At 47.9% G+C, this 24,927-nt stretch overlaps 1 protein-coding gene across 1 annotated transcript in view; it reads right to left on the bottom strand.

Annotated features, from left to right (window-relative positions):
* EPG5 (ectopic P-granules 5 autophagy tethering factor) overlaps positions 1-24,927 on the bottom strand; it is a 93,413-nt gene that overhangs the window by 19,593 nt on the left and 48,893 nt on the right. Inside the window, exons 23-36 of the mRNA XM_063128280.1 lie at positions 21,528-21,755; positions 18,728-18,851; positions 18,252-18,396; positions 17,197-17,368; positions 16,206-16,368; positions 14,028-14,170; positions 11,841-11,997; positions 10,704-10,901; positions 9,284-9,497; positions 8,446-8,603; positions 4,727-4,934; positions 3,805-3,880; positions 1,894-1,997; positions 1,256-1,431 (exon numbers count right to left, since the gene is read on the bottom strand). Coding sequence (XP_062984350.1) covers positions 1,256-1,431; positions 1,894-1,997; positions 3,805-3,880; positions 4,727-4,934; positions 8,446-8,603; positions 9,284-9,497; positions 10,704-10,901; positions 11,841-11,997; positions 14,028-14,170; positions 16,206-16,368; positions 17,197-17,368; positions 18,252-18,396; positions 18,728-18,851; positions 21,528-21,755 — 2,266 coding nt within the window. The remainder of the gene's footprint in view (positions 1-1,255; positions 1,432-1,893; positions 1,998-3,804; positions 3,881-4,726; positions 4,935-8,445; positions 8,604-9,283; positions 9,498-10,703; positions 10,902-11,840; positions 11,998-14,027; positions 14,171-16,205; positions 16,369-17,196; positions 17,369-18,251; positions 18,397-18,727; positions 18,852-21,527; positions 21,756-24,927) is intronic.

Raw genomic sequence — 24,927 nt, 5'->3', positions numbered from 1 at the left:
TCCCTGGCCGATGGCTGGTTGGCCACTGTGTGAACAGAGTGCTGGACTAGATGGACCCTTGGTCTGATCCAGCCTGGCGCGTCTTACGTTCTTACATAAACAATGGCACTCACAGCCTGAACATCGAAAATAGCAGGAATAATAGTGGGAGCTCACCTGATAGAATGCTCAGCCATACAAAAATCCCCCCCCACACACACACAGTGAGAGAGAAAATTAGTGTATTAGCGGTAAGGTGAACCCCTTTTCCCTGACATACTAGCTTTCTATGTGCAAGGAACTGTCAGTGTGTCTGTGCAGGAAAATGTAAGCACCCACCTGTAGTCTGAAGTGGTGCAGCCCAAGCAGAGTTACCACTTCAGTTAGAGTGAGGCCTCAGAAAAACACAGAAGTGAGCATGCCTTAGCAATCCCGCTCCCCCCCCCCCCCGAAAAAAAAGCCTCTCCAGAAGCTAGATACACGTCCAAGAGTCAATATTCTTAAGGCCAATTATCATCTGGGGCTCTTTTCTTTTTAAGTTCCTTCCACGCCCCACCAAAGCCTCAGGTGGGCCAATGCAAAAAACACAGACATCCATAAAACAGAACGCAATTTCTTCCACAGCAATGACAACCTTCCCACCATCTGCCAGCTTTACTGATCGCACCCAAGACCGGCCCCCAAACAAGGCAGATTCCAACGCGTTTAACAAGACTGCAACGGGAGGACGTCCTACGGTCAACAACCGAGAGCGTCTCTCTCTCTCTCTCTGTGCCTTTGCTCACAGAACCTCATGCAGACAGCCTCATTAAAGGGCACCTACAGTGCATATCCCAGAGATTGAAACCGGCCACAAAGGAGCAGGCCTGAGCCATTTAGGGCTTCGTAGGCTAACCAGCATCTTGAATGTGCCCCACAAATGAAGAGAGCCCAGAAGACATCCGAGCTCCCCACTTATTGTGTGTTATTTCTGACTCCCTCTTTCCTCTTCCCCATCTCTCTCTCTCTCTCCAGCCTTTTCATCCCCTGCATTTTCTGTGTAGTTCTTCATATTCCCAAGCTTTATTTCCTGATGCCACTTTTAACTTCTGCTGCTTTTAATTGATTGCTGCTTGCGACTGTTTTATCGGGCTGCTGCCTTTTAATGTGGATTAGGGGGTTTATTTATGGTTTTTGTTGGATGTCACCCTGAGAAGTCCCAGCTGTAACGGAACTAATAAATTTTAGGTGCAAACAAATAAATCCTCCTTACGCTTTACAAGCATTTGGCTCTTACTTTAAAGAATTCTTCCATAAGGTGTCGGTCGGGGTGCATTTCCTTCCAGGGCAGGCGAAGAAATTCCGTATGGAATGTATACAGGATGTGCTCCGGCATTTTGGGGGCTGTGCACGACTCACAATAGCGCGCCAGGTGTTGCCAAAGGGCCCCGTGGTGGCTCGGCAAAAGTTTATCTAAAGCAAAAGGGAAAAAGCAGGTTGAAAGTGTGCCACAGGGAATGTCTACCAAAATTAAGGCCAATCAGGGAACGTCTACTGAAATTAAGGCCAATCAGGGAACGTCTACTGAAATTAAGGCCAATCAGGGAACGTCTACTGAAATTAAGGCCAATCAGGGAACGTCTACTGAAATTAAGACCAATCAGGGAACATCTACCGAAATTAAGGCCAATCAGGGACCACAAGGAGGGCTGAAAAGTTGACAAGTATATCAAGAGCCCCTGAATACACTGTTAGCCCCACCTGTTGGAGCAAGTGGGAGCAGCAATCTATTCCTGGACTCCATCTCCCACTGCCAAGCTTAAAAAGAAAACCAAGCAAAGAGGGTACAAGCCAGAGATGGCCTAAGAATGTGTTTTGCTGATAGGAGACGGTAGAGTGGAAATATATATAATATTAATGCGAACTTTTGCCTACCTTTGAAACTTTCATGTATAACGCCTATGCTGTATGCGTATAACTGCACCATCTTTGAAGCGATGGGAGTGTCACTCTCCAACCATGGATAGCAGGGCCGTTTGCTAGAAGGAGGAGGAGGAGGAGGAGGAGGAGGAGGAGGAGGAGAAGAAGAAGAAGAAGAAGAAGAAGAAGAAGAAGAAGAAAGATTTCAGCCAAGGACTTTTCCCCACCAGCTTCCTGGTGTTTCACTGCAATGTTTACTTTGTTTGTTTGTTTATTTATTACATATTTATACTGCTGAACAGCCAAGGCACTCTGGGCAGTTTACAATTAAAACCTTAATATACAAAAATCAAGATTTAAAACTTTAAAAATGTCATATCAAACCAGAGTAAGTTATAGTCTAGGGAAAGCTTGTCTAAAGAGGTATGTTTTCAGGAGGCATTTGAAGGATGCTACATTTTCCGCCTCCCAAACAGCACAAGGGAGGTTTCTTCCAGAGGACGGATGCCGCTACAGAGAAGGCCCGTTAGAGGTCAGCCAGTATGAACAGAGAAAGCCAGCTGCCTGAACCGCTGGTCCACTTAGCCCCAGTATTGTCTACTTTGGCTGGCAGTGGGACTTCAGGGTCTCAGGATGGGGCCCTTCCCAGCCCGGAAACACTGGGAGAGATCCGGAGGGCCGTTCTCAATTAAGGCAGACAGGACTGGGTTTGGTGGATCAAGAGCATCCCTTTGGTGGCATTGTCTATAGGCCAAGGGCAAGCAAAGAGGGCTCCTAGAGGAAGGCACTCTTGATAGTTGCACCACGGTTTTGAAACTCCTTTCCTCAACCAGATGCGTGAACAACCCTGAGTATCTTCTGGCTTTGAGGCAAGGCTTTTCCATACATGTAAACATATTGTGGAGATGGATGATCGCATATGAAAATGGGGGTGGGGAGCACTATGCGACAGACTGTCTGAAAAAACAGAGGTGCTCACACTTTGTAATTATGTGTTCCTACATTAAACACTATTCCGAGTCTTCGGGGTCAAATCAGTCTGGAAATTATTGGGTGTGTTTTAAAAAAGTAAATTGAAATAGGGATGTGCTCCGCTTCTAATCGGACCGTAGAAGCAGGAGCGGAGCGGGGGGCTTCGCCTGCCCTTAAGGCGGAGGCGAAGAGGATTGGGGGGCCGGCGGAGCGTGGCGAGGAGGATCGAGGTGAAGGCGGATCCTTCGCCTCGATCCGGAGCTCCGCCGGAAAGGTAAGTGGGGTTTACTGGGCCCTGCCGCTGTCGCTGTCGCCCATGCGGCGACAGCAGCAGGGCCCGGTAACGCCCCCGCCCTCCTCTCCCTTACCTGCCTCTGTCCGCGGTCCGTCAGCGTCTCCAATTGAGCCCTTGGTTCCAGCAGGAAGTCTGGGCCGCATTTGCGGCCCAGACTTCCTGGTGGAACCACGGGCTCAATTGAAGACGGTGACGGACCGCGGACGGAGGTAGGTAAGGCCCCCCTCCCCCTTGGTCCCTTACCGGGCTCTGCCGCCGTCGCCGCATGGGCGGCGATGGCGGCAGGGCCCGGTAACCCCCCCATGGGGGGGGACCGGAGCTCCGATCCGGATCCAGAGCTCCGAGCGGAGCGGAGTGGGCACAGGCGGAGTGGGCACAGGCAGAGTGGGGGCGGGGCGGAGCGGGCCGATCCGAAAATGGCAGATCTTAAAGTGAAGCGGAGTGGGGGGTCCGTGCACACCCCTAAATTGAAAGCAACCTGAAAATGCTAAACAAACAATACCCAATGCTCTATGCTCTAGTAAGGAAATACACAATATTTTTACACAGCTGTTGTGTAGATTTTTTTTTTTAAAGCAAAAACCATTGTTTTACACACAAGTTCAGTGTTTGCTTTTTCTAACTGTTTTCTGCTGTGGACTAAACAGCGTTCTGCTTACCTTGCATCACCTCTCGCTAAAACCTCAATCCAAGGCTTAAAGAGTTTGATGATGACTAAATGCAAAGAATGCAGTCCTGGGGAGGGAGAGAGAGAGAGAGAGAATGAAAGAATTACATCCACAAAAGAATGACATATTTTCACACACCACTTTCCGCAAAAGAGGTAAAGACAGGCCTGCATTGTCGGCTGAAACTGCACTGCGGAAGCACAGGAACTCTATTCAGCTTACTGACAGTCACAGCTTTTAGGACTGGTTGTGGCTCAGAGCGGTAAAGCAGCAGTTTCTGCAGCTGAAACTCTCCCCACGGCCTGAGTTCGATGCCAGCGGAAGCTGGTTTCAGGCAGCCGGCTCGGGTCGACTCAGCCTTCCATCCTCCCGAGGTCGGTAAAATGAGTACCCAGTTAGCTGGGGGGGAAATAATCACGGCCGGGGAAGGCAACAGCAAACCACCCCGCTATATAAGGCCTGCCAAGAAAACGTCAGCGAAAGCTGGCGTCCCTCCAAGAGTCAGTAATGACTCAGTGCTTGCACGAGAGGTTCCTTTCCCTTTCCCTTTGTTTTTAAAAGCAAGTTTCTAGCCCTTAAGATAGTAAGGACGGGTTCAAAAGGGAATGGGAAAAGCCAATGAAATCCCAGGAGCAGGCTGAGCAGCGCACCTCTAAGCCAGGAGGCAGGGCTCGACTCTCCTACATTGCACTATCGTGTCCCCCATAACTAGCAGGAGCAGAAAATGGCATAAAAATAAGCAAACATACACATAAGGCTGCAATCTTATACCGGCTTAAACTGGGAGTGGGTTTCCCTCAAGCAGCTGGTTGGCCGCTGCGTGAACTGAATGCTGGACTAGGTGGGCCCATGGCCTGATTCAGCAGGGCTCTTTTCATGGTATTATGGCTACACAACAGCTCCTGGGTATTACCTGCCAGAACCCTGCTGCTGCCTACTGGCTCTTGCGATAAGCTGGCAGCTTCCGAATCAACCAGGCGGTTGACGAGATACTCCATGAAATGTATCACTTCACTGATGTACGGAGTCCATTTAGAGAACAAGCCAAAGCTCTGGAAGTCTCGTGAAGACAAGCGCAGCTTGAGGAAGTAGTCTGAAAGCCACTCAATCGTCTCCATGACCTGCCAGAAGGAGGAGGAGAAAGCTATGGATGAGCAAAGATTTGGGAAGATGTATGCATTGGACCACAATTCACCGTCCCCACTTCCAAGATCACTAGCGACCTTCCTCTGGGGGAGGAGACATCAGCCTTCTCTGACCTGTTGGCCTCCAGATGGGTTGGATTGCAATTCCCATCATTCCCACCCAGTGGGAATCTACACTGATGTTATTCTAACGTTTGGAATGGGTTACTGTGACGCACAGCGTCACGTGACCCTGGGTCTCCAACGCTGTAAATGAGTTGTACTTACCGGTTCTATTTCTTAGTTGCAGCGCGGCTACAGATTCATGTGCCTCCTTCTACCGGTAATTTTCCTCTCCCTCTTCTCTGAGAGTAGCAGAGCTGCTGGGTTTGCTCCGCCCACTTCCTGTTCTCCTTCCTTCGCCCCGTTTGCTATCTTATCTGCTACAGCAGATAAATCACACCAGCGTTATACTGTGCAATCACTGACAATTGCATGCAAAGGACTCAGAAGTTTTCCACCTTAGAATCTGCTTTTATTGTGAAGTACTCCCATGCATCCTGCCTTAATTGTGCTCCTTTTGCAAAAGATTCGCCCGAGCCGCTGCTGTGGGTGCAGGAGTAGGATTTTAAACAAATGCTTACATCTGCGTAAGATGTAATAGATAAAGACACCAAAATTGGCACAGTAATTCAAATACCAAATTTGAATCGAATTGGGTCATCGGTTGATTTTTTATGATTATTTTTTTAACATTTCCCCCCTCTTTGCAAAGGAGCTGAGGAGTGCTCAAAGGAGCGCTGTAGCTCCATGCAGGAAAATAAACAAGGGCCTCTGCTCCCAGTCCAAAACTCATGACCAGCGGGGCTTAAATGGTGTGTTTGAAATAATCTCAACAGCTGGGGCTGCTGCTAAAACTTTTCAACCTGGTCACCCATCCAAACCCTGACCAGACCCAGCCCATCTTAGCTTCAGCAAAGTGGCTGGCTCCTATGCATTCAGGCTATTCCCAGGGACTTGTATTATGATGTTTTGGGAGGGAGTTTGTGTGTGCTTATGACTATTGCTGGCTAGGAACGAGGCAGGAAGTGGGCGGAGCAAACCGAGCAGCTCTGCTTACTCTCAGAGAAGAGGAAGAACGGAAAGGATTGAACAATGTACCGTTGCAGCTAAGCGTAAGTCACGCTAGTGTGCCCCGTGATACAGAGAACCGATACAGACAACCACGTTAGAAAGGGACACTAGCAACGTTATAAGACTAGTGTAGATCCGGCCCCAGCATGTCCAACCCATCTGGAGAGCACCAAGTTGGGGTAGATATAGCGCCTTTAGAGTTCTGTCTGAAACGCAGAGGAGATTCATTGCTCTGCTCGCATCAGAACCTCCACCGTGTTTCAGGGCCCAGTCCGCTATCCACAGATCTTTTTAAACAGGAGGATGCCTATTTGGCCACAGAAATGCCACGGATAAAGAATAAGAGACTGGCTCTGGTGCTGTTGAGAATAGTTAAAATCTTTCATAATTCTTGTCTGTATTTATTTATTTATTTATTTATTGCACTTATATACCGCTCCCATAGCCAGGGCTCTCTGGGCAATTTACAAAAATTCTAAAATTAAGATAAAAACAAGTATACAAAATTTAAAATTCTAAAACACAGAACATACACACATAAGGCATTAAAAACCGTTAAAAAACTAAACATGTGGGTGATTAAGATGTGCCGCCATATGCCTGGGCAAAGAGGAAAGTCTTAACCTGGCGCCGGAAAGATAGCAGCGTTGGTGCCAGGCGAGCCTCGTCAGGGAGATCGTTCCAGAGTCTGGGGGCCACCACCAAAAAGGCCCTGTCTCTCGTTGCCACACTCCAAGCCTCTCTCGGAGTAGGCACCCGGAGGAGGACCTTAGATGTTGAACGTAGTGACCAGGTATATTCACGTCGGGAGAGGCGTTCATTCAGGTATTGTGGTCCCAAGCCGTGTAAGGCTTTATAGGTCAAAACCAGCACCTTGAATTGGGCTCGGAAACATACAGGCAGCCAGTGCAAGCGGACCAGAGCAGGTGTTATATGGTCGAACCTTCTGGTTCCCGAAATCAATCTGGCCGCTGCATTTTGCACGAGCTGCAGCTTCCGAACCGTCTTTAATAATTCTTGAGCAAATTCTTGAGCAAAATGCTCAACATTTCGAATTAGTTTAAATCCTTCCTCAGGAGCTACCATTAATGAAATTAATACAGTTTAAAATATATTTGGGGAAAAACAAACAGACACGGAAAACGACACCTTTATCAATCCAAACTTTTAAACAGAGGTTTGTTGTTTATATAATCAAGATTTTTGGAATTCGCAAGAAATGGTTTTTGTTTGGGTATTAAACTTTATCTACAGAAATTATCGTATTGGAATTCTAACAAGGTATAAATTATGAAGCCTCCCAGAGGACTATTTTGTTTGAATATATATATACACAGCAATTTCTACTGGCCTGTATTGGAAATAGTACAGTAAACTATGTATGGTTCATAGGAACTAATCTGATGCTGGAAACAGGCTGCTAAAAAACCTGTTCCTATATGTTATATACTCCCTGGAGCCCTTTTCTCCTCTGAGCGTTTAATACCCAAACAAAAACCATTTGCTGCAAATTCCAAAAATCTTGATTATATAAACAAACCTCTGTTTAAAAGTTTGAATTGATAAAGGTGTCGTTTTCCATGTCTGTTTGTTTGTTTTTCAAATGTATTTTAAACTGTATTAATTTCATTAATGGTAGCTCCTGAGGAAGGATTTCAACTAATCCGAAACGTTGAGCATTTTGCATACAGACAAGAATTATTAAAGATTTAAACTATTCTCAACGTGCCCCAGGACATTCCACTCCACAGACGGCAAACGCAGTTCAGGGGCTGGATGAAGTCAGACATATTATCATAGAATAGCAGAGTTGGAAGGGGCCTACAAGGCCATCGAGTCCAACCCCCTGCTCAATGCAGGAATCCACCCTAAAGCATCCCTGACAGGTGGTTGTCCAGCTGCCTCTTGAAGGCCTCTAGTGTGGGAGAGCCCACAACCTCCCTAGGCAACTGATTCCATTGTCGCACTGCTCTAACAGTCAGGAAGTTTTTCCTGATATCCAGCTATAATCTGGCTTCCTTTAACTTGAGTCTGTTATTCCGTGTCCTGCACTCTGGCAGGATCGAGAAGAGATCCTGGCCCTCCTCTGTGTGACAACCTTTTAAGTATTTGAAGAGTGCTCTCATGTCTCCCCTCAATCTTCTCTTCTCCAGGCTAAACAGGCCCATTTCTTTCAGTCTCTCTTCACAGGGCTTTGTTTCCAGATCCCTGATCATCCTGGTTGCCCTCCTCTGAACATGCTCCAGCTTGCCTGCATCCTTCTTGAATTGTGGAGCTCAATGTACATGCTCAAGGTAGTCCGTGGCGTAAGCTTGGCGTCCACGGCGTGGCCCAAAAATCATTCCAAAGATTGCAGCGCATGCCGACCACTCACCTGCTCTGGTGAGAGAAACGTTTCTGCCGAAGTTTTCCAGGTGACGCTCTTACTGGCCTCTTCCTTCCCAGGATCACTTTTAGCTGCCGTGGAGGTGCAACCCAAGGCCTCCAGGGATGCCGCCCAGCATTGCGGACTCATGAGCTGATCTGAGGAGCCTGAGGAGTCAAACAATGGATCATTCAATAACACTCATCATCAGAATGACATTACAGTAGCCATTACACAACCTAGCGCCCAGGACGAGTTGGACTATAACTCCCATCGTCCCCACCCAGTGGGGTGGATGTAAATGATGGGTTGTGTTGGGGGGGGGGAAATCTGCAGAAGACTAAGAGCTGCAGAATAAGTTATGCAAAGTCAGAAAAGTTCCGTAGCATCTCCCACATCTGGGAGGCACCAGGTTTGGCGAAAACCTGCATTACAGCTTAACATTAGGTCCTTTAAACTAGGGTGGGGAGGACCTCCAGATCATAGAATCATAGAATATCAGAGTTGGAAGGGGCCTACAAGGCCATCGAGTCCAACCCCCTGCTCAATGCAGGAATCCACCCTAAAGCATCCCTGACAGAGGGTTGTCCAGCTGCCTCTTGAAGGCCTCTAGTGTGGGAGAGCCCACAACCTCACCAGGCTACTGGTTCCATAGTCGTACTGCTCTAACACTCAGGAAGTTTTTCCTGATGTCCAGCTGGAATCTGACTTCCTTTAACTTGAGCCCGTTATTCCGTGTCCTGCACTCTGGGAGATTTGGTCTGCTCCAGCAGGGCTCTTCTTAGGTTCTTACCTGCACAGGACCAGCCAGGAAAATGTGAGGTGGTGCCCGTCAGGTGGTACTTACTTTGCATGAGAAGCCTCAGGAAGCTGCTGTAGTGGTCAGGGAACTGGTAACAGAGCAGGCAAGTCCAGTGCTTGCAGAAGATGGAAAAGGGCATCAGGATGTCTTGCTCGGGTTCAAAGCCACAGGCCTTGAGAGCCAAATGGATGGACTCCAGAAGTCGGGTGCGTTCAGAGAGTGGGGGCTTGGCGCTATGCAACCACTGCAGGAGGTCAAACTGGAATGGGGGGGGGAAGAACATCAGTCACTCAAAGGGAGAAGCTGAGATGGGGGGGGAAGGCTGACAAAACCAGACAGAAAGGAAGGACGTTCTGGCCAAATAAACAGCTTTAGGTATTGGGTGGTGAAGAGATGTCGTCAATAAAATTAAACACACACACAAAAACAGCCACCTCCCTGTGCATTCAGAATGAAGATGGTTGTGTGCTATCTCCAGTATCAGAGGCAGTAAACCTGTGTGCACCAGTTGCCAGGGAACATGGGCGGGAGGGTGCTGTTGCACCATGTCCTGCTTGTTCATCCCTGGCCGATGGCTGGTTGGCCACTGTGTGAACAGAGTGCTGGACAGATGGACCCTCGGTCTGATCCAGCCTCAGGGCTCTTCTTATGTTCTTAAGATGTCAGAGAAGGAAGGTGAGGACTTACTGCTCCCGACAGGCAGCTGGGAGTAGGCTTGGAAGGGGGGGGGAGTGCTTGCACAGCCCCCCCTCCTCCTGCGCAAATCCCGTCCCATTCACACCACCCCTCTTCCTTAACCTTCACCATGGTCAACACAAAACCATAATTAACATTGACTGGAGATGCGGAAGAGAAACCTCAGCCCTGATTAAGAGCTTGGGAACGTAACTTTGACCACAGCCTGGAGATGGTCAGGCTGCGACAGGGGGCCAGAACCTGAGGTTCTCGAGTCTCTGGGGTGACAAAAGCGGCCCTCGGGATCTGGCAGACGGCCTTGCCTGTACCCCCAGATCCCACCACCCCTTTCCCCCCACCGGTTTGGTGATTTCCCAGCTTTTGCATGTTGTTCCCCCGCCGGCCCCGATTCTAGGTCAAAATCCCTCCCCCATTTATTCTGGCTCCTCCCACTTTAACTTTGGCCCCCGCCCACCACTGGACCGCAGTCCCTGAAATCTTCTCTGAAATCAAATCCGGCTTTTGGGCTGAAAAAGGTTCGGGCACCTCAGGCTAGAACTCTTCCCCCCGGGCTGATTAGTTTTTTACGTGCACCACGTTGCGGGGGGATGCATTGCGTGTGTGTGTGTGTGTGTGTGTGCGCATGGGGAGCGAGGTGGGAGAGCCGATTGTCTAGCTCAGCTCAAACTGTGCTGCAGCCCTCCCTGGCCCAAGCTCTCACTTTCACAAAAGAGATACCCAGGCAGGAGCGACTGTCGGGTCATACAGAGAGGATCTGACGGCCTCTTGCCTTTGTGAGCAGCATGAAGATGACATCGCTGTTGTCGTCGCCGCCGAGGAAAGACACGACCTTCTCGTACAAGTTGACGAATTCCGCCGGGGAGGCGGCAGGGGTGAAGTAAGGCGACAGGAGGTTGCAGAGCCTCCGGTTCTTCAGAATGGTCTGGAGCACTGGCTTGCACTCGGATTGGGTCCCTGCAATGAACACCTGGGAAAGAGAAGGACAAGGCAGCTCATTCAGCGGACGCACAGTCCCATGTGGCAACTGTGCCCTTATTCCCGGTGGGAACGCAACCAGGACGATCAGGGGTCTGGAAACAAAGCCCTACGAAGAGAGACTGAAAGAACTGGGCATGTTTAGCCTGGAGAAGAGAAGATGGAGGGGAGACATGACAGCACTCTTCAAATACTTGAAAGGTTGTCACACAGAGGAGGGCCAGGATCTCTTCTCGATCCTCCCAGAGTGCAGGACACGGAATAACAGGCTCAAGTTTAAGGAAGCCAGATTCCAGCTGGACATCAGGAAAAACTTCCTGACTGTTAGAGCACTACGACAATGGAATCAGTTGCCTGGTGAGGTTGTGGCCTCTCCCACACTAGAGGCCGTGAAGAGGAAGTTGGACAACCATCTGTCAGGGATGCTTTAGGGTGGATTCCTGCATTGAGCAGGGGGTTGGACTCGATGGCCTTGTAGGCCCCTTCCAACTCTGCTATTCTATGATTCTATGAAAGTCGTCTTGTTTTGGACTGCTAAGCATCAGACTTCAATTCCTCCACAATGGATGAGCTGACACGTAAGCGACGTGTTTTTAATTTTACTACAGGGGAACATGGGCGGGAGGGTGCTGTTGCAGCACGTCCTGCCTTGTTCATCCCTGGCCGAAGGCCGGTTGGCCACTGTGTGAACAGAGTGCTGGACTAGATGGACCCTTGGTCTGATCCAGTAGGGCTCTTCTTACGTTCTTTTGATGCACGATCTTGCATTTCACAGCCAGACACGTGCCATACCTGTGCGTTGGCTGGAATCCTCTCTTGCCACAACTGCATTTCGTATTTATGTTTTTAAAAACTACTTCTTAGCGGAAGTGGAAGCCGGGGCTGATTAAAACGGGCAACAGCAAAAGAGTTTCACCCTGGAGCAGCTTACCTGGCCGAGGATCTCAACGCAAGAGGAGAAGAACTGCCTGGTCGGCGGGTGGCGCTGTGTTTCGTCACACACGAATTCCACCACCGCAAAGAACAGTTTGATCCCAACTCTGTGAATCCCGGGCATAGACTGAAGCTTGTAGAGATTAATTAAAGCTCTGTGGTGGGGTGGGGTGGGGAGAAGAGATTTAAAAACATTTAAGCCAAGGAGGCAAGTCATCACCGAAGCAGCACTCAGCCTTGTGTTTAAGCCTTCGTCTGGTCGCCACAGGTGACCATTCCAAGCAGGCAAGCGATTGAGCTTGGCAGAGGAAAGCCGGATTGCTGCGTCTTTGCTCTGCTAGTCACTGAGGGAACGGGTTTTCTCCCCTACACGGACATCACAGAAACGCTTTTAAAATACATGCCAGTAGTCACCTTTGTGGGCATAGTTTTAAGGGGCATGTTTATTCAGACAATATTTTTTAAAAAATAGATCTATCAACTGCTGACTGTGACATTCCTGGTTCCAGATTATACCTCTTCTAGTTTCCACCGGTTGAAACTGAAAAAGCACCTCCTCAGGATGTCTGCCTCCACTTTGGTCAGTTGTCCTCACTGACTAGGGTGATCCTATGGAAAGGAGGACAGGGCTCCTGTATCTTTAACAGTTGTATAGAAAAGGGGATTTCGGCAGGTGTCGTTTGTAGGCATGCAGCACCTGGTGAAATTCCCACTTCATCACAACAGTTAAAGCTGCAGGAGCCCTGCCATCTTTTGTATCTAGTCAGGAGGGCAGAGGGCTCCTGCAGCTTTAACTGTTGTGATGAAGAGGGAATTTCACCAGGTGCTGCATGCCTACAATTGGAACCAATTACTTAGGGAGGTGGTGGCCTCTCCCACACTAGAGGTATTCAAGAGGCAGCTGGACAGCCATCTGTCAGGTATGCTTTAAGGTAGTTTCCTGCAATGAGCAGGGGGTTGGACTTGATGGCCTTGTAGGCCCCTTCTAACTCTACTCTTCTATGATTCTATGAAATGACACCTGCTGAAATTCCCTTTTCTATACAACTGTTACAGACACAGGAGCCCCGTCCTCCTTTCCAAATGGTCACCCTATCAGTGACTCAGAAAGCTTCAGCCGTTTTATTCCAGGTCACTGAGACACCCAATGTGAGTGACTGGTTTCCCTTTATCAATGCAGCAGTAGCAACAGGAAAATGGAGTTTTCTACTTGGTAGCATAATAGAACAAACCAACATACGAGATTATATATACTAATAACAAATAAACATTTATTAAACTCAAAAAGAGTTTTATACACACACACGCACACTGACTTAAGCAACCTATACTTGGTCCTAACCTACCCCTTCTAAATTCTTTCCCCAAAACAACGCCCACTAGACATGCACTCAGTCAGTCCCTATTCCTTACCTGATTGTTTAACTGTCAGTTCCCCCCCATTTTTTTAACCCCCTCAGCATCCTCGCACGCACAAGCCCCTCCCACCTTCATTTATTTATTTATTGCATTTATATCCCGTCCTTTTCCTCCAAGGAACCCAACGCGGCATACATAACCCTCCTCCTCCTCCTCTCCATGTTATCCTCACAACAACAACCCTGTGAGGTGGGTTGGACTGAGAGTCTGTGACTGGCCCAAAGTCACCCAGTGGGTTTCCATGGCCAAGTGCGGGACTAGAACCCGCATCTCCCGACTCCCAGTCCGACACTCTAGCCACTACACCACACTGGCCTGTCACACTAACATTCTACTAATCCTAACTTACCTGGATAACGTTCAACAATTCAAACACGTACATTTACATCAGCCTTCCTCAACCTGGGGCGCTCCAGATGTGTTGGTCTGCATCTCCCAGAATGCCCCAGCCAGCTGGCTGGGGCATTCTGGGAGTTGTAGTCCAACACATCTGGAGCGCCCCAGGTTGAGGAAGGCTGATTTACATAAACAGGCCTATGTTACACGGGCCACCTTTAAAAAATATCTCTAAGCGGTTTACAAGAAAACTGAACACGTAAAAAAAAAACACGGTATACATTAAAATTCAACTGAAACCATGGCTTAAATGTTTGTATAGAACATTAATAATAACATTAAAAGCAATTAAAAGCAATTCGACACCATAGTAACAACCGCAAAGCCCGGGCAGCACACCCGGAGGCGAGGCGACACCCCCGCGACTCACGTGATAAAATTCTCCATGTGCACTGCAGCTTCTACGACGCTCAGAGAAGGAGGCTTAGTCGCTTCTGCTTGCAGGTGTTTCACTTCTTTCTTCAGAGCGTGAAGCTGCTGACTGACAGCATCATTTTTGTGCTTTCCTTCAAACTTACGAAAGGAGATAACTTAGTTACAAGCAGGGCCCCAAGCATAATTTGAGCTACTTATTATTATTATTATTTATTTATTTATATAGCACCATCAATGTACGTGGTGCTGTACAGAGTAAAACAGTAAATAGCGAGACCCTGCCGCATAGGCTTACATTCTAATAAAACCATAATGAAACAATAAGGAGGGGAAGAGAATGCAAACAGGCACAGGGTAGGGTAAACAGGCACTGGGTAGGGTAAAACTAACAGTATAAAGTCAGAACAAAATCAAGATTTAAAAGCTTTAGGAAAAAGAAAAGTTTTTAGCTGAGCTTTAAAAGCTGCGGTTGAACTTGTAGTTCTCAAATGTTCTGGAAGAGCGTTCCAGGCATAAGGGGCAGCAGAAGAAAATGGACGAAGCCGAGCAAGGGAAGTAGAGACCCTACTTGTACCTATTTTTGATCACAGAGAGCCAAATTGTGAATCAAACAACACAGAATCTGCCCCTGGAGGTTTAAGAACTTAAATTTCCTTTATAAAGGAAAGCTTTCTCTGCTGTGGCACCCTGGCTTAGGAACGAGCTCCCCAGAGAAGTTCGCCTGGCGCCTACACTCTATTCCTTCCGTCACCAGCTGAAGACCTTTTTATTATTTTCTCAGTATTTTAACACCTAGTTTAACTTAAATTTAAACTTTGCTTTTTTAATATTGTATTTTAATCTATATCAATTTCTGTTGTGTGGTTTTATCCTGGTTGTGCTTTTTATATTGTATTTTGTATTTGTGTTTTTAGACTGTTGGTTGTTTTATTGTGCTTTTCATGGTTTTAATTTTTGTGAACCGCCCAGAAAGCTTTGGCTATTGGGCAGTATAAAAATGTAATCAATAAATAAATAAATAAACAACAACAACAAGTGTCTAGTCCTAAGGGCTAGAGAAGCAAAAGACAAAGAAAATAAATATAGAAAGCCGCTTTATTCCGAATTGGTCCATCTATTCCAGCACTGTCTACTCCAGGAGTAGGCAAACCTAAGGCTGTGGGCACATTTGGCAATTCGAGAAACTGTCCTGGGCACTATCACAAAATGGCTGCCATGGGAGGTGTGGCAAAGGACAAGGAACCTGGCCAAAAGACAGAGTACAAGGCAGACGTGGGATCCGAGCCTCAACCTGCTAAACAATTCCTTTGGACCCACAGTTTTCGACACAAATAGAAATCTATTTCACAGCTGCCAATAACAAAATGTATCGTTATTATTTTTAAGACGTGGGAGGAATAGGATACCTTGGTGGATGCCACGAAAAGGTGTCAGGGGTGCATTTGTGCCCCTGGCCCCTGATCCACTTTGACTGGCAACAACTGACCAGGGTCTCAGGAAGAATCATAGAATCATAGAATAGCAGAGATGGAAGGGGCCTACAAGGCCATCGAGTCCAACCCCCTGCTCAATGCAGGAATCCACCCTAAAGCATCCCTGACAGATGGTTGTCCAGCTGCCTCTTGAAGGCCTCTAGTGTGGGAGAGCCCACCACCTCCCTAGGTAACTGATTCCATTGTCGTACTGCTCTAACAGTCACGAAGTTTTTCCTGATGCCCAGCTGGAATCTGCCTTCCTTTAACTTGAGAATTTCCCCCATCATTCATTCATCTTTCGTTCGTTTATATCCCACCTCTTTCCTCTAAGGAACCCAAGGCGTCATGCATAATCCTCCTCCTCTCCATTTTTATCCTCACAACAACAACCCTGTGAGGTAGGTTGGGCTGAGAGTCTGTGATCAGCCCAAAGTCACCCAGTGGGCTTCCAGGGACGAGTGGGGGGCTAGAAGCCAGATCTCCCAACTCCCAGTCCAACACTTTAACCACTATGCCACACCACATCAGGTGCTCCTCCGGTCCTTCTCACTGGAGTCAGCAGGGTCTGAGAACCCAGGACCTCCTGCTTGCAAAGCGCCACCCCTAGGCTACGGCCCCTCTCCACAGTGCGCCGAAATTAGAGGGAGGCTGGTTGAGCCCTTCGAAAAAGGTAGGAGGGGGCGGATTTCGGTTCCAACCTGGATCGTTACAACAGCTGCTCCCTGGCAACTTTTACCGGAGCTGCCACGACACTCCAGGCGGAGGGTGATTTGTTCTTCTCTATTGGTATAAAGTTTTGGCAGCGTGTCCAGGATCTCGCTGTTGAAAGCGACGTGCTGTGATTCTCGGAGTGCTGCAGATCTGGGGAAAGTAACAACCGGAGTATCAACCTGAACGGTCGGAGCTCTGCTCTAAGCTTAATTTGACTAACAAAGTTAGGCAGTTGCCTTCAGCTCAAGGAGGACTGCCCACAGGATTCCCACGGACACTTTTCAGCAAGGAGGGTCTTCCTTGATGAGCCTCTCGCGAGCCGCTACCCGAAGAGACCGCCTCCCAACTCCTCTCAACTCTGCCCTCTTGACCCTGCAGCAGATTCTGGGATCTGTCAACTCAGATGTTCCCTCCCCCTCAGACAGAGGCTGAGTTCCAAGAAGAAGGGGGGATGCTCTCTTGGCCGTCTGCATTCTCGCTGATAAGCTCCTGGGAAGATTCATCCTTGACTCCTGAAGAGTCTTGGAGAATCTCCTACCCCACTTTCTGTGTTGGCTGGTAAATTCTTGGTTCTTCTTCTTCGGATTCTGAGCCTGACGGACCTTCCGCAACCCCTTCCCCTACATTAGGGAGATCAGGCCTGATCCTGACACTGTGCGTTTACCAAAAAGCTCCGACTTGCAGTCTCCTAATCCAAAGGAAGAAAGCTGGGAAGAGAGTCTGGAGGGTGGGTTATACTTAAGGGGGTGGTGAGCCCACACAACATTTTGTATCAGCTTAAGCTGTTATACCAACTACGTCCTACTCTTGACGGATAGCCCAGCTACGGTTATCCATGCTCTGGTAACCTCTCATCTGGCTTATCGCAATACGTGGAGCTGCCTTTAAAAACGGTCCAGAACCATTAGCTGGTCCAAAATAGGGCAGCAAGATGGCTGCGAGCCCAAACACAACTAAAAAAAACCACCCATCTCTCACTTGGCATGGTGCTGCAGGATGATGAGGTTGGTGCGGATCAGTTCTTTGGCTTCATTTTGATTTACCAAACTAGCAGGAGAAATAACAGGTACGGGGGCTTTCATCGGCTGAAGGGGAAGAGGAGGCTGGGGGGCCTCATACTTCTTTAAACTGCTGATAATTCTCTCTTTGGCTGAAAGAGAAGAGACGCAAAGCATTCACCACCAACTCCTGCTTTCTGGACGATCAATGCCATTTGATAAAACATTTGCTCCAGGAAACTGTTTAGCACCCCCCCAAAAAACACAACCCCAAAACCAACCCTCCCGTGTTTCTGGAATATCCATTGCATGTGCTGATTCTCTCCCAATTTAAAATCTTACAGGTTATAATGGTGATCTACAGGGTGGGTGTTTTTGTGTTTTTTTACAGCTACTTCCATGTGTATGGAAAGATATAGGCGTAGTCCCAATTCACACAAGAAGATGTGAATGAGGATCCACAGACTTCTAAAGACAACAGAAAGTATTCCCTTTGCCCTGATTCATACAGGAGCTCATAAACAAAGAAGTCTCCAATTGACTGTAGCAGCTACTGGTTCCAACAGCTACTGCAGGCCACACTGTAACACCACTGCCCGACTACTCACTTGTTCCCCTGACCTGTGGCAGCACCGGCCATCTATTTTTAACTTGGAGTAGTAGCTAGTGCTTCTGGCAGAACCTATAGGCACCTGTTATTACCTTTAAAGCCCTACATGGCTTGGGTCCAGGCTACCTGCAGGATCGCCTTCTCCCGTACAATCCGCTGGGATTGTCCTCTGGGAAGAATCTACTTCAGTCTGCCAAAATTAGGCTGACAAGTATTGTTGTCCCTCAATCAGGGATTTAAAGGCCTGCTTCCCCGGCGCGTTAACAGCCAATCAAACACACGAGGCTGGAGAATACACTTAATCCATTTACTTCCGATACTGCAGTTGCAGTCCAACAGAGCTGGAGGCCCCCAGCTAGGGAAGGCTGGTTGAAATGAAGGAATCAACAACATCTTTTCTTTCCGACACTGTATGTGTGACTTACCCAACAAAGGGTTCGTGAAGTCTGTTTGCGCTGACGAAGCGCCCGAGGCTGCATGGGACTCTACCCTGACTTGAAACCAAAAGTCTAGGGCTTCCTGGAATTCGTGCTGAATGCGTTCAACGTTGACAAATTCTATCCACAAATCCTACGGCACGCCAAGAGAAATAAAGCAGCGGGTGAGCAAAAGGAGAGCAACAGACCGTGTCCAATGCGGCTGTTTAATCCATCGCGTTGACACCGAAGGGACTGGGGTGATGGGAGTTGTAGTCCAACAAACCTGGAAGGGACCACATTGGGGAGACGGCTCATCTAGAGTGACTTTAACACACACACACACACACATTTGATGCACGTGAAGCATCATCAAAAGAGAAGGCGATGACCTTTCACTCATATGTTTCAGGTGGGCCTCTAAGACCCTGGGCCTGTAAATTGTCCAACCACAGCCCCCGACCCCACAAGTCCATCCTTTTTACCTGCTGGTTCTGCATGATTCTGGCCAGCCTGTGGGCATCGTATTGCTTCGGTAAGGAGGGGATATACGTGTTCCCTTTCTGAAAGCTCTCTTCTTCCAGCCACAAAGCGTACATGTTGAAGAGCCTATGAGCAAAACAATCAAGAAGAGTTAACCACCTGAGCCTAAACGGTTGTCTTTTAAGATCCCCAGGAATCCAACAAAAACAAAAGTAACAAACCCTGTTAAGTCCCAGTTCCAATGGAGGTACAAACCAACCTGCCTAGAATGCAATTCCACACATCAACCTGGTCCGCATGACGCGACAGACCACCGTGGCTTCATTGACCCACAGGAGCTGGTGCGTCATACAGGGTGCTCACAGGTGACATTTTTGCATGGCACCCGCCCGGCTTGTCTTGTTGAGCAAACGTGGGCAACAGAAGCTGTTGGAGGCCACCCTCAAAGAACCCGTGGTTTTCTAACCATCAAAGAACCCCTGCTGTCGTGGGCTGTAGCTGCTCAAGTTTCCCCAAGGAGTCAAAACCAAGGAAAGTTCCTAGGCCAATCCACAAAGCTTTATTGCAAACAATTAACATTTCTGTAACACAAACTAGGCACCTTTATAGGAAAATTCCCCCCTAGGCAACGCTATGCAAACCAAGCAAAACAATTGACCGTTCAAAGGAAAGAAAAGGCTTTTCAAATGTCCCAAGCTTCAAGGTGGAGAAGGATGAGTGGATGTCTTCTCACGCAATCTCTCCGACTGTCTCTTTGGTGCTAACCTCGCTGAACATTTTAACTTCCAGCGATTCCTGGCATCAAGTCATGTTTTGGAATGTTCATCCCTGGAAGTTGACTCCCTGTCTCCTGAGAGCATAGGATCTGGCCTTGAGGAGACAGATTCTGGAGGGGGCGCATTTGCAGCTGGTGGCTCTCCCGTGTGAACTTCCTCCCCCACTGGCTCGGCATCTTCTGAATCAGAACCTGTTTCTGATTACCTTCGTCACCTGCTCCCAACACAGGAGCAGTAGGGGCATACATGACATCTGCCACATGGGTTTGCCCAGCAAGCCAGGCGGCCATGTGCAATGCAACAGCCTCCGGGCGTAAATGAAGCCGCGGTGGGCTGTCGTGACGTCCAAAGAGGCGGTCGTCAAACAGTGCTCCAGAGCACCCTGGGGCTCCTCAGAGTTTGGCGGATGTGTGGATACAGGGAAAAAGCACCACTAAACGAGTAAGAAGTGAGAGACGGGCAGTTCGTTAGTAGAACGCTCAGAAGAAAGCCCAAAGAAACCTTCAACACACAAGAACAGGTTCTTCCAGTAGCCTGTCTCCAGTGTCAGCTCTTGAGGAAGGATGATCAAATCCGAAACATTATATACAGACAAGAATTATTAAAGAATTTTAACTGTTTCAGTAGCACCAGAGCCCGTCTCTCACTACTTACTTGCTCCTCAGAGCTTAGCAGGGCTTCCCTCCGTGATGGGTGGGCTTCTTTATTTCTTATTTATTTATTACATTTTTATAATGTCTCCCAGACGACGGCTTGCCTGCCACTGCCAGTCTGTCCACGGAGGGGAGGGCCTCAAGGAGGTATTCCCATATTCAGTGAGGCCCCTACAGACCTGACCAGCATGTGCCTGAACCGTACACCCCATAATATTTCCAAAAATCTTTTGCCAGACATAAGGAAGCCGTTTCAAACCTTAGGCCCACAGGCCAAACTGGACCTTCCACGAATCCCCCGACAGCCACCACCCTCCCTCTAGCCCCACCCTTTCCCCTGATTGACCATCATTCGGTGGCTCCCCAGCTTTTGTGCAGGTTTGTCCCCCCACCCCATATTAAAAAGTTGAAATGCCTCTCCTAAGCCTCAGTTGCTGGCAGTCAGAGCTTTAAGCTAAATTAGGGTGGTGTTTCTGGCCCCGCCCCTTTGGCCCCACCCACCACGGGAGTGCGGACCCCAAGACCGTCCCCAAAATGAATTCCAGTGAGGTTCTGCTCCCCTGCACTAGAGTATCCTGGAGCCTCCCTTGAAGCTTGGCGTCCTCAAGCAGGATGTTCTGCCGAGAGCCTTGCCAACCGAGCTGCCAGGGCAACTGGCTTCCTGGCTGCCCCCACCACCTGCAAGCCAGCCCATATACCGCCAGCCCCGACGTCCCTTGCAACAAGGGCAGCAGCAGACAGTTCAAGGAAGAGTTCACAGGCTGGCCCCTTGTTCTAGATGCAGGGCCGCTCACAGGCCAATCAACCCAACCTGGACCATGAGCAGAGAGGCCGGGCACCACAGCGAGATGCCCCGAGAGACTCTCATAGAATAGAATCATAGAATAATAGAGCTGAAAGGGGCCTACAAGGCCATCGAGTCCAACCCCCTGCTCAATGCAGGAATCCACCCTAAAACATCCCTGACAGATGGTTGTCCAGCTGCCTCTTGAAGGCCTCTAGTGTGGGAGAGATAGAATCATAAATAGTGATTCTATCTGCCTTGGCAAGCCGCACCTGCAGAGATGCTGGGAGAAGTTACAGGAAGCCAGATTCTGGCTGGACAGCAGGAAAAACTTCCTGTTAGAGCAGTACAACAATGGAACCAACGACCAACGGAGGTGGTGGGCTCTCCCACACTAGAGGCATTCAAAAGCACCTGTCAGGGATGCTTTAAGGTGGATTCCTGCATTGAGCAGGGGGTTGGACTTGATGGCCTTATAGGCCCCTTCCAACCCTTCTATTCTAGGATTTTATGGTTCTATGGAGCAGCATCCCGGCTTGTGTTTAAGGACAAGGCCTTCCTTGCAAAAAGCTTGTTGGTTACGAATTACCTGACGAGCTCCTTGTGCAGTTCGGGAGAGGTCAGGTGGTCAGGCTTGCTGGATCCTTTCCGCGCTGGGCTCTCACTGCCAGCTGCCGGGCCGTCCAGCCGGAGCACTTTACTAGCCGAGTGGTGGAAATCCGCTACCTCGATCAGGCGCTGCTTTAGGTCGCTTAACAGGCTAAGCTGAGCAGGACTTTGGAAAAACCTTTTCCCGATGCAGCCGTCTACAGGTAACCTTAAAAGCAGAAACCTTGTCACTTACAACACAAGTTGGGTTTACATGGAGACGCCGACCACTTAAAAACAACAACAGCGTTTCTGATGTGCAATTCTGTTAAACATAACAAACAAGGAATGGGCAAATTTGGTGTCACTTTTGCACAAATTAATGCAAAACCCTGTGCCATCCAGGGTGGATAAAAATCAACAAAAAAAAAACAGATTTTTTTTTATTTAAATCAGATTTTGTAACAAAATGCTTTTTGAGGAAAAATCTATCTAAAGATAGTTTTCTATTTAAGATCATCATCATTCATTCTTTATTGTTTGTAGCCAAAGGCCATCACAACATCATAAAACATTTAAACATTAAAACATTAAAAAACATTAAAACATTAATCTGATTAAAACTGTTGAAACGGTAGGACAAGTTAACACATTAAGCAAAATAGAGCAGCAATAAAACACGTTATCTTAAATCAATGCCATACTCTTTAACGTATTTAAGATACATTATAGTCTGAAGGTTATTCATCACGAAATAAGGGTTAGTTTTTAATTATGTAGCATGAGGATGTATATTCATGCAATGTTTAAATTTGTTGGTAAATGAATTCCACTCATCCATTCACAATGTCATGCTTTTCCAGAGGTTTCTGTAAGATTATTGGGTTTGGGTTTTTTTCTATCTAGAAGATATTATCGCAGATGCTTGGTTTTACAGTTCTCAAAACGGTGAATTTGGGTCTGCAGAGATCACAATCCCATTGATCCTTTGCAAATCTATGTACACAGGATCAACCCCTTACCTCTTAAGTGCTAAGTTTCAAAAAAAATATCAATGAAAAGAGCACACTTTTTGGTGGGAGGGGGGAAGTCACATGATTAAATCGAGTCTTTCTGAGTAGTGATTTAAATCAAACCCACCCTAGTGCCATCCTATATCCCCATTGATCTGCATTTTTCAAAAAAATAAATTAAAAAATCAACACAAAATGCATATTTTAAGCACACATCTCAAAAATATATTTTCCTCCCCACAAAATAAGCATTTCTAAAAAATGCTTTTCTCTTCAACATACACGGTTTCATACACATCTTGATGACTGCTTGAGCCGAACCATTTCTTTATTTTATTTATTTATTGCACTTATATACCGCCCCCATAGCCAGGGCTCTCTGGGCAATTGACAAAAATTCTAAAATTAAGATAAAAACGAGTATACAAAATTTAAAATTCTAACACAGAGAACATACACACATAGAGCATTAAAAACCATTAAAAAACTAAACTTGTGGGTGATTAAGATGTGCCGCCATATGCCTAGGCAAAGAGGAAAGTCTTAACCTGGCGCCGGAAAGATAGCAGCGTTGGTGCCAGGCGAGCCTCGTCAGGGAGATCGTTCCAGAGTCTGGGGGCCACCACCGAAAAGGCCCTGTCCCTCATTGCCACACTCCGAGCCTCTCTCGGAGTAGGCACCCGGAGGAGGACCTTAGATGTTGAACGTAGTGACCGGGTATATTCATGTCGGGAGAGGCGTTCCGTCAGGTATTGTGGTCCCAAGCCATGTAAGGCTTTATAGGTCAAAACCAGCACCTTGAATTGGGCTTGGAAACATAGAGGCAGCCAGTGCAAGCGGACCAGAGCAGGTGTTATATGGTCGAACCTTCTGGTTCCCGAAATCAATCTGGCCGCTGCATTTTGCACGAGCTGCAGCTTCTGAACCGCCTTCAAAGACAGCCCTACGTAGAGTGCATTGCAGTAATCTAACTTGGAGGTTACCAGAGCATGGACAACTGAAGCCAGGTTATCCCTGCCCAGATAGGGGCATAGCTACGGAGTTTGTAGAAGGCACTCCATGCCACTGAGGTCACCTGAGCCTCAAGTGACAATGATGGATCTAAAAGAACCCCCAAGCTACGAACCTGCTCCTTCAGGGTGAGTGCAATCCCATCCAGAACCGGTAGTACTTTTCCCAGTCCTTTTCCATCTTACACTAGGTGCCAGTCCATGTTCGGTCCCAATTCAAAGTGCTGGTGTTTACCTTCAAAGCCCTGAACAAGTTGGGGCCAGGTCACCTGAAGGATCATCTCCTCCCATATACACCTGCCCAGACACTAAGATCATCTTCAGCAGTCCATCATAGAATCATAGAATAGCAGAGTTGGAAGGGGCCTACAAGGCCATCAAGTCCAACCCCCTGCTCAATGCAGGAACCCACCCTAAAGCATCCCTGACAGATGGCTGTCCAGCTGCCTCTTGAAAACCATCCCCAGGAACTCATGCCAAAGGAAGTGAGGCGGGTGGCTAGCAGGAAAAGGGCCTTTTCTGCTGTGGCACCCTGGCTGTGGAATGAACTTCCCCGAGAGGTTCACCTGGTGCCTGCATTGTGCTCTTTTAAGCCCCAGGTGAAGACCTTTTTATTTTCCCCGGCCTTTTAGTTTTAAAACAGTTTCAGTTTTATATCAAGTACTATATTTTAAGTCTTTGTGCTGCTGCTGGTTCGATTCAGTTATGATTTTCCTTTTTATGCTGTAGTTTCAAACTTCTACATTTTTATATTGTGTTCTGTCGTCTTGTACCTTCTGGTTTTAATTGTTGTGAACCACCCAGAAAGCAGTTGCACAAAATCTATTGGGGAGTCAAGAGAAATCGCAGTTTTGTGAAGCATCCTGAACTGCCACTGACCGTGGTGCTGGGGATGATGGGAGTTGCAGTCCGAAGACATCTAAGAAGGCACCAGGTTGGGGGAGGCTGAGTCGAACTTTTAACCCATCTAGCTGAAGGAGGCTGGTGGCTCCAATGTCAGTGGGGCGGTGAATCCGCTCCAGATTCCCATTAGGGCCAGTCAGAAATTTAAAGAATTCTGTGAAACGCCCAGAGAGCTTTGGCTATTGGGTGGCATAGAAATGCAATAAAGGAAGAAAGAATTCACAGACACCCCGACTGATATCAGAGCCAATATCATCCACTACATCTAGCCCAGTGCTCTTTACACTGACTGACTAGGTCTGACTTGGGCCTCATCTACACCAGGCAGGATATTGCACTATGAAAGCGGTATGAAAGCGGTACATAAAAGGCAAGAGTCACACTACTGTTTTATAGCGGTATGGGACCACTGACACATACCACATAGCGCTTTATTTATTTATTTATTTATTTATTACATTTTTATACTGCCCAA

Source organism: Elgaria multicarinata, chromosome 6 (assembly GCF_023053635.1).
Source record: "Elgaria multicarinata webbii isolate HBS135686 ecotype San Diego chromosome 6, rElgMul1.1.pri, whole genome shotgun sequence".
NCBI classification, from domain to species: domain Eukaryota; kingdom Metazoa; phylum Chordata; class Lepidosauria; order Squamata; family Anguidae; genus Elgaria; species Elgaria multicarinata.
Note: the sequence above shows the minus strand (reverse complement) of the source record. Positions and strands in the feature narration are given on the sequence as shown.